At 34.5% G+C, this 9,387-nt stretch overlaps 3 protein-coding genes across 4 annotated transcripts; 1 reads left to right on the plus strand and 2 right to left on the minus strand.

The window, feature by feature from the left end:
• Window positions 1-137: 137 nt before the first annotated feature.
• Sec13 (nuclear pore and COPII coat complex component secretory 13) lies at window positions 138-1,543 on the minus strand. The gene is made up of 2 exons (XM_076126456.1): window positions 888-1,543; window positions 138-596 (listed from the first exon to the last, which is right to left on the minus strand). Exons 1-2 carry the CDS (start codon window positions 1,455-1,457, stop codon window positions 225-227), a joined length of 942 nt encoding a protein of 313 aa, XP_075982571.1. The 5' UTR covers window positions 1,458-1,543; the 3' UTR covers window positions 138-224.
• Window positions 1,544-1,761: 218 nt separating this feature from the next.
• On the plus strand, window positions 1,762-3,346 carry LOC142981032 (protein C3orf33). The gene is made up of 5 exons (XM_076126686.1): window positions 1,762-1,962; window positions 2,031-2,090; window positions 2,168-2,341; window positions 2,421-2,564; window positions 2,803-3,346. The coding sequence occupies exons 1-5, from the start codon at window positions 1,888-1,890 to the stop codon at window positions 3,163-3,165; spliced, it is 816 nt and encodes a 271-aa protein (XP_075982801.1). The 5' UTR covers window positions 1,762-1,887; the 3' UTR covers window positions 3,166-3,346.
• Window positions 3,347-3,376: 30 nt separating this feature from the next.
• Rab8 (RAS oncogene family member Rab8) lies at window positions 3,377-9,374 on the minus strand. Of its 2 annotated transcripts, none has more exons than XM_076126688.1 (5): window positions 9,199-9,374; window positions 8,894-8,954; window positions 8,261-8,465; window positions 6,692-6,832; window positions 3,377-3,882 (listed from the first exon to the last, which is right to left on the minus strand). In XM_076126688.1, exons 1-5 carry the CDS (start codon window positions 9,320-9,322, stop codon window positions 3,775-3,777), a joined length of 639 nt encoding a protein of 212 aa, XP_075982803.1. In that variant the 5' UTR covers window positions 9,323-9,374; the 3' UTR covers window positions 3,377-3,774. The 2 variants fall into 2 exon arrangements, with proteins under 2 accessions (XP_075982803.1, XP_075982802.1); XM_076126687.1 differs by lacking the exon at window positions 3,377-3,882 and adding an exon at window positions 3,913-5,425.
• Between the last annotated feature and the right edge of the window lie 13 nt (window positions 9,375-9,387).

The raw sequence follows: 9,387 nt of genomic DNA on the forward strand, positions 1-9,387 counted from the left end.
CGAAATTATTACAACTTCTATGATCCACAAACTTACCTAATGAGATTTTCTAATTAGAGATAGCTGCAGTGTGATTAATTCATAAATTAACTGGAGATTCTTCAATAAATGAATAAATATATTAATAAAACATAGAGTGAAAGTTATCAATATTATGTATATTACTATTAGGAAATTATTCACAAATTAATTATAATAAAACAAAAAGAAAACCATAAATGAAATCAAAGTGTGCTTCTTTCATCATTTGGAGTTTGTCCCAAGCCTTTGGCAACTTCACTGATGCATAGCCATTGTCCATCGGTCCCTTCACGCCAGAGACTCACTTTATTGTCTCCTCCTGACACTGCAAGGATGTTACCAGTGAGAGACCAGCTCACACTCCAGACTACATCATCAAAAGTATTCAGTATGGTAGGTGTCCAGGACACATTGTCATCACTGGTCCAGATAACGACTCTCTTGTCCTGGGAACAGCTGGCAATCATGGAGCGTTGAAGACCAAGAGATGGAGCCCAAGCAACATCACGCACCCAATCCATATGCATCTCAAGCCTGTTTTCTTCAACCCATGAATCACCTTGTTCTCTCCAAATCTGCAAATAAAATAACAAACTGTTTACATATCATAAATTAAACACAAATTCAATGACTTTCATAAGTTATTGTGTCTAGGATTAGTAGGATTATGAATATATTAACCTAAAATTCAGTTAAAATTATATAAGTATGCAACATAAAGAAGAGCTCCTTACTACTATTACCTTATTACTTATTCACCACAACATAAATATGATGATGTAAATGTTTGTAATTGAAGTAGTATCAATTTATGAAAATTTATCAGACAAGTTCAAAATGATTGCCTAATGTCATAAAATGCTTACTTTAATCAAGTTATCACATCCTCCGGTAACTATCCTCTTTGGTGCCTCCTTGTTGCTCAGCGGGTCGAGGTTCAGGTCGGCGGATATCGCCGGGCACCAACTGACTGAGTTTACGCCAATAGCATGCGCACCCGGGATCTTCTTAACATCCCAGTTTCCTCCATCCTGTGAGTACGTTATGATAGACACAGAGCCGTCAGAGCTGCAGCAAGCTAAGATGAGCCCGTATTCGGCGGGTGCCCAGGCTATAGAGTTTACAGAACTTTCATGGCCAGTGTATTCATATAGTTTTGTCCACTCGCCGGCTTCCTTCCATATAATAACTTTTCTGTCGTAAGAGCATGACGCCAACAGATTTCCGTACTTCGGGTGAGCCCACGCTACTTGCCACACCGGACCAAAGTGGCCTTTCAGATCAGCAGCAAGAGTTTGTGTACCGCTCTTGATGTCATAGATCTTCACTGAATTGTCGGATGAGCACGTTGCCAATCGAAGTCCGTAATAATCTAGTTCTGCATCATGTATCATATCCTCGTGACCCGTGTCGATTGTGTTTAGTACAGTAATCATTTTGAAAATATTTATCAAAAAACACCAAAATGAACTAATAACCGCGAGTACTTCAGCCAGCTGTCAAACGGTTGACGTGGAATACAATCGATGTTGCTATATTAAGTCTGTGTGAAATGTGTACAATCATCATTTATTTTATTATAACTTTGTTAATTAATCTATTAATGATTCTGGTGATATTTTAACTGCGCACATAGTTACTAAAATGTAATAAGATATAACTAGAAGACAATATAGACATTACATTTAACAATCTATGGCCTGTGAATCCGAGCAAATAAAAAGTTGTGAACTTTACTAGCCTTGCAACATCACTAAGAAAATGTCAAAAATTGTGAAAGAAAGCAAATTCCTTAACTCAAATCTGAAAATATTGATGAGCTAATATAACGAAAATTATGAAAGACTTTTAATAATAAATAAAAAAATGGCACTAAAAGAAGAAGGCGGATTTTTTTACAATGTTCAAAATCTATTACAACAAGACTATCGCGGAGTTAATGTAAGTGCAGTGACCTAAAAGATTTATCAATGGTTAGCCGATGATTATCACCTGACAATTATTTACAGATAGCGGTATATGCTCTGGCGACCGCAGGCTTAGCGGTATCAATACATAAGATCCGTCCGGTAGGTGACACTTGATCTTGTGTTTAATAATACTGGCATTATGTAATAACATCTGTATAAATGAATCTGTTAACTAGGTTAGCAAGTTCTCTAAAGCAAGTAAAGTTCCTGATCACTTCATAAAGCAGCATGAGCCATTACGTGGGACGTATGCAGGTGTACAACATTCACCAGTGCGTGTTCTGGTGAACCATAAAGCACCAATACACTTACCACTATGGCATACAAGTAAACCACCTCTTTCAGTCAAGGTTAGTTATGTGTTTACGTTAGATATCTTGATTTAGCCTAATTGGGTCTCTGCCAAGATTAACAAATCATCTGTTACAGCTATGGGGTGTTGACATTGTCAGTGGGAATGCTGTTAACTGGCTGGAGTGTGTGGCGAGAGGTCACCAAGTGACGCTCAAACCTATTGGGAGAGATAAAGAGGATCTTGTGTCTGCTGTCTCATTGCACTTACCACAATCTAAGGTACCTATGTCTTACTGTTTATTTATCCTGTTTGACAACTATGAGTTGATTGATTACTAATGATAACTTACCCTTGTATTGCCGTACTATGCACATCAAGTTTGTATACATACCATGTTTGCTTTACAGCATAATAAACACAATAATTAAACTCCAATCATTTTTGTATGTCAAATGCTATCACCAGATTTTGTTTTACGTAATATTGTTATGACAATAAATTATCTTAATATTCCAGGCAAAATCTGTGGAGACCCTAGACATTGGACAAAAGCTTATAGAACTTGGATTTGCTAAAGCTTCAGTGCCCAAAGATATTAAGAAAAATACAATTGAGTCACAACTAGCCCCAGCCTTGCTGTCAGCAGAAGCACATGCTAAGAACTATCGTAATGGCATTTGGTCAGACAGCCTCCCACCATTACCGTTATATGTAGTATACTGGAGGAAAGGATCACAGTGGACCGCAGACATCACAGTTCTCACATTAAAGACACTGGTCCATCTTTTAATTCTAGCATCAAAAGGTGCCTTAATAGGTGTGAAGAACCTGGCCCTGTGGCCCTTCAGAGCATCCCGCAAACAAGTACAAGCAACATGAAAGCATTTATTAATAGTTGTTGTTACTTAAATTCTAGTTTATAGTACCAAATGTGTTACAAGTGATGTAATTTTTTGGGTACACTGAAGCTAGAGGTTTATTCTTCCATTTGTTTAAAAAACACAAAAATACTTCATTTTGTATATAATGTTGGCCAATAAAATGTTGATACTATTATTAATTTGGGTGGTTTAATTATTACAAAAACTAGTTATGTAAAAAAGCACTTTATTCAAATTAAATATCATATATTACATTAAAATATATATCTTAATTAAAATAGCAAAAGGAAAAGTACAGCTAAACAATCTATTGAATAAACCTTCCAACCATTATTTGTATGATGTAACACCGTAATTTCGCCCTAATATAAAAATAAATCGTCACTTTAGAAGTAAACAAATGTACAAGATAATTTACGAAAAAATACTGTTTCGTCTCAACCAAACGTCGAAGTAGGTATCATAGTCGGATATAAAAATACAAAAAGCAAGTCTGATCCCCCTACGGAGTTGACGCACCAGTTTAAAAAGATCGAAAAATATAGTCGAGGTGGGTGTTATGTGTGTAATGTCTGTGGAGGCGGCGGGGGCGGGGCGCGGGGCGCCGTCAGAGCAAGCTGCAGCGCGACAGCCACGACGGCGGCTTGCGCTGCTGCTCGTTGGCGCGCAGCTGGTGCCCGCCGCCCGTCCGCGCGCCGCCGGGGTTACTCGCCTCCTGCACACGCACCATGACACATTAGGATTCATTTAAGTCTTACGAAATAACGATGTAAAGCATACTAGTGAGGAAAACAATCATCTATTAATGTTATTAACTCCAGTTACTTCCTAACATAAATAAATAAATTAAAAATAATATTCTATTCATCTAAGAATAAATACAACTATTGATAATATTATCAGTTCAGTTATGGTTCATTCTATGTCTGCAAAATCTACGAGTGATGCACTTAAAAATGATAAGAGTTGACTTGTTACGTGAAAAATACCGTAACGACGATAAGTAACAATGCTTATCTGATAAAGCTTTCAAAGAAGTATATGAATAATCTACATTTTCTACGTGAATGTTATCGATGATGGCGCACTATCGACATCTAGGCGGCTTGTTCAACACTGCTAGTTAAGTGATACAAGTAATTAATCAGAAGATATGGTATAGTTAACAAAACGTTCAAGAAAAAGATCAACTCTGCATGTTTTTTAGGCTTTAATTAAGACTCATTAACACTTTCATTTCGAACCATAGTATTAATGCAAGACAAGGCAACTATCATCACAGAAGGAGAAGATTATTAAGTAAGGTGTATTAGCACCTACATACTATTTTGGCTCCATAACTCTTGGCTTTGATCGAAAGGATACCTTTCCCTAACACCAGTTTCAACTGCCTGTTTACTATGCTCAGTGTGTAGAAAGCAGCACATTTTGTATTTTGTTAGAAGTAGCATAACATGCTTGTTTTTCAGAAAGCTCTTAAAGACATGAGGGTGAGGATGAAAGCATTCCTCCAGAGCCTCACAATAGCCTACGCATTAGGAAGTCCATCCGCAACGTCAGATACACAAAACTGCTATCTCTGTGCGAGTTATCGAAGCAATGATGAAATAAAACATTTAAGATACCGTAAAACATAATACTAAATGGAATTACTACACGTATTAATAACTAATCTAAAGATAACTACAGCAATGCGAAGTTTCCTGCTTCGTAATATAAATTAACTAACCTCATATATCCTCTGACAGCGTTTATTTACCTGAAATATTCCTAACAAAATACACTATCGAATTGATTCGGGAATCGAACCCGAAACTTTTAGACTTTTCGGTTTTGACCAATAGAAAATGAGGCACTATGGAAATACTTCTAAAATTATTAAGTAATTCATCATTTAAATTCAGTCATATTTCATGTATATGTTTGAAATTCTAGTTTACTATATCAATCATGAACGTCGTAAGTAACAAAATAAACAAGTTATTTTTAAACTAGCAAACCTAACAACAGATATTTATGTACTCATTTATATAATTTCAGCATTAGTCGTAATGTGAATAGGTAAGCTATTAGAACATCTATACAAAAAAGGCAAATGCATGCAATGCACCTACATATTTATGTACGAATAAATCTCCACACGAAAACGTGCCACTAATTAGTAATACACGGCAATTATTGCTATTTTTTGTACTTGAAACTAAACAAGCAAACAAAAAGACAACGGTAAAAACAAAATACACTCGTAACATTACCTTCTGTATTCGCATAGAATGTCATGGAACAAAAGAAGACATTTTAGAAACGTAATATTGGGAAATGTTTGATAGTACCTAAATGTAGTGGAAAGCTTATAATTGATGAACGTGACTTAACTTAAGATGAACGTATGTAACGTAACCTTGCACTAAAATATGTAAAGGCTAAGATTTTTTCCCAACATGCCTACCCGTGGCCTATTACCCCGTGGTCTACAAAGATGCCTCTCACTATCGCTGTACGCGTATTTTTTTATTAGCGCTATAAAAATACCCCAGTTTACCACATATTTTGACGTGGCGGTCATATTGTGTCCATTGCAGTTTCTATTACGATAATTTATTAAGTAGGTGGTGGGACGAGATCACAAATAGTCCCGTTTATGAATAAGACCTTGATACAATTGTTACATGCACAACAATGTAAATAACATATAATTGGTGAAAGTCCATGAACAATGGACCTATAGAATTGTTTTTAAACCTATGATTATAGAAAGCTTCTGAATCAAATTGGGTCAAGATTGTAAAGAACAAAAGCATTTTGAAATCTCTATAAAATTAAAATAAGCATTTGAAGTAGCCCTTAAGCTTTATCAACTAAGCAAAACAGTATGTAGTTTCTTAGAGGCTAAAGAATTACCAACAAGTTATGTAGGTATGTTTAGTACAAGAATAGATAGATGTGACATTGATGGACATGGCACATAAACAATCACAGCTTGTGTTATGGCAATATTCCCAGCTGATAAGAAAATTCCATGTGATGTCATCATTTCCTTCATGTTATGAAATAGGTTTTGTTATTTATATTTAACCGGAATAATTATCCTTGTGCGTAGTATTTATTTCCTACATCGAGGACACGCAAGACGACTGTCGTTAAAATATTTGAAGTGAGTTTGTCTCGCGAACTATCTATTTATTGGCACACACTCAACTTCAGCACGCATAAATCATTGATGTACCTACATGCTTGAAGAGTGGTCATACTCTTTTAAATTGACGGCATTTAGATGATTCGCAAATTCTACAATTATTAAATATGTGTACAGCGACATATTTAGGTATATTAGTTTATGCATTGAACTGACTTCAGTACGAATATACAACAAGGAGGGAGCACATAGAACTATTGCGATATTGTTTACTACAAAGTTTGACCATGTATCTGTGATCATCAATCCCATTATTTCGAATTTGTGGAAATATTGGTGTTAATGTTTATGAACTACTTTCTTTTAGCATGATAAATGTGTTTCTTACCTGTTTCTTTTCCATTTTAGCCTTGATATCCCTTGCTAGAGTATAAAACGCTGATTCCACATTTAACGAGTCTTTCGCTGACGTTTCTATAAATTTAATCTGATATTCTACAGCTAACTGTTCACCTCTTTCTTTTGATACCTAAAAATATAAAAAAATAATACAACATATTTTCTCTATTTAACTATTATCAAAATAAAAAATATACATAATAAAATGGAAGATTCCATAATTGATGATGGTGAGGGATTTACCATAACCCATGACTCAACAGGGAACATTTTATCTTGGAAACAAGTAAGTTGGACTACATTTCCCAGCAAGGGTTTCCCCTCAAACACGATAAAAAATAATATAGGCATGAAAAAAGGATATGAATGTTATAACCATTGTTTACCCTGAACACTATTAATTCTTACATGAGTTGGTAGAAACTTTGCATTAACTAAGCTAAAATACTATAGAAAAAAAATTACTATGTAGAGCACTTAATAACAGATTATTCAAACTTATATTATGAATACAAAAGCAACTGACCATGTATTATATTTTCATATAAATAATGAACTGAACAATAGGAAAAAGACTGCAACTTCACCTGATCTGATTCATTATGGAAAAGTCTATTCAGAGGAAGGACATTATACTAACTACTTTAAAACATAGTTAATTATATAACTCCTGTTTCAATATGCTATGTTAATGTTAATTATTGTTGTATAGTGCAGCTGAATACCATTATTTTACATGGAGCCTATCAGACCTCCAAAACCTAGTTACTTATATTATATGACCATGATAAGACTGACCCATTGGCAAGACTTCAAGTCTCTGACTACTGGTAACAACTGTCAAAGATCTTTGAGACTTAACTAAGTAACCAATAACTTCATAATAGGACCTTAACTTGGCGATAGATAGTCCTGTTGATGTTGCCAAGTTCTGGTACTGTATAAGTATGATTGTGGTGAGTCATTGGCATGATAGAAGAAGAAGACTAACTTCATAGTAACTTATTAATGACTAACACACTATAATTCTATTAGCAACATATTAGCAGTTTATTCAACACTTATCAGCACCAATACAAGATAACAGTATGAGTGTATAACCTATATTTTAAAAAACATTTATAATTGATAGTAAAAAAATTGCCTGTGATTTGGTTTAATGTTTAACTAAAGCTTCATCTAAATATTATGTTGAGAAATTTTGACAACTAAGAAACAGACAAACAAACAACAGTAACAGTAATGTTATTAGTGGTATTATTGCTATTTTAGTTTCAATAATAATATTGTCACCATATTGTTAGGTTCTTCCTTAGGGATATTACATAAAATCACTGACTAACACTGCATTTTCATTAATGATACATTTATGTTGGATTGTTATGGATAAATGTACTAAAGATAACATTTATGTAGTTGTTTTGCAGCAATAATTGTTTTAATATTAGTGCAGATAGAGTATGACAGACTTTAATTGGTCTGTATATTTACACTGGAAGACTAAAAATAGAATATAAACATTCTTATAACTGTATTGATAACAATGTTAAGTGTTTACCTGTCTTTTTGCCTCTAAGTCACACTTGTTCCCAAGGATCATCTTTTCCACATCGGCACTGGCATTTTCCTCAATATTCCTTATCCAATTCTTAATATTTTCAAAGCTCTTTTCATTTGTTACGTCATAAACAAGCATAATTCCCATTGAACCTCGGTAATATGCTGTGGTGATTGTACGGAATCTTTCTTGACCCGCAGTGTCCCTGAAAGTTGTTGAACATTACTTAATACTAGTTGACTAAATATCAGTAATGTTTTTAAAAAGAAGTTATTAGTTTTATAAATGCAAATTATGCTGATTTTAACAGGATAAATACATTTTTATTTTGTACAATGTCATGAATAAGAACATCTAAATACATAGTTCACAAGTTTAGTGCTACTGAAGTTGATTGAGGCCACCACTGGAAATGTAAATTGTTGTTTTGTTCTCTGTTGTCTTATAGAGCTACAGCTTCAACCATTGTGTTCACTGGCTACAGAAAGGATGTGGGTACATTGTATTAGCTTCATTACTAATTTGCGACAGCATACTGGCCGCTAACTCTAATATGACCCCGCCTCCTAATAGATCCACTTTATTTTATCCCCTAAAAACAAACACTCCAAAAAAACTACAAAACACACTTACCATATTTGTAATTTTACTTTTTTCCCGTCTAAATCTATCGTACGTATTTTGAAGTCGATACCTGCAACAACCAGTCGACTGTTATTCGGGAGGCAACTAATTAATTAGTGTGTATGATGTCATAAACTCTCGATCCATTTAATTCGATAAGGGCTCCATTTATCACGGCGCCGCGCCCCATCCGCCATGAATATGTATCAGGATAAAAAATAGACACAATGAACATTGAAACAAAAAATCCTGTTCATGACAAAAAATTATCTGACAATAACCTTTGATATAAAGACATGAATCAAAGCACTCACCAATAGTCGATATAAATGAAATATTGAAAGCATCCTCTGAAAATCTAAACAATATAGACGTCTTTCCCACTCCAGAATCACCTATCAGAAGTAATTTAAATAAATAATCGTAAGTTTTTGCCATTTTTTACAACAATCTGATTACGATACACAAGTCTGCCATTCATTTGGCATTTTTGAGTAATCATA

Source organism: Anticarsia gemmatalis, chromosome 19 (assembly GCF_050436995.1).
Source record: "Anticarsia gemmatalis isolate Benzon Research Colony breed Stoneville strain chromosome 19, ilAntGemm2 primary, whole genome shotgun sequence".
NCBI classification, from domain to species: Eukaryota; Metazoa; Arthropoda; class Insecta; order Lepidoptera; family Erebidae; genus Anticarsia; species Anticarsia gemmatalis.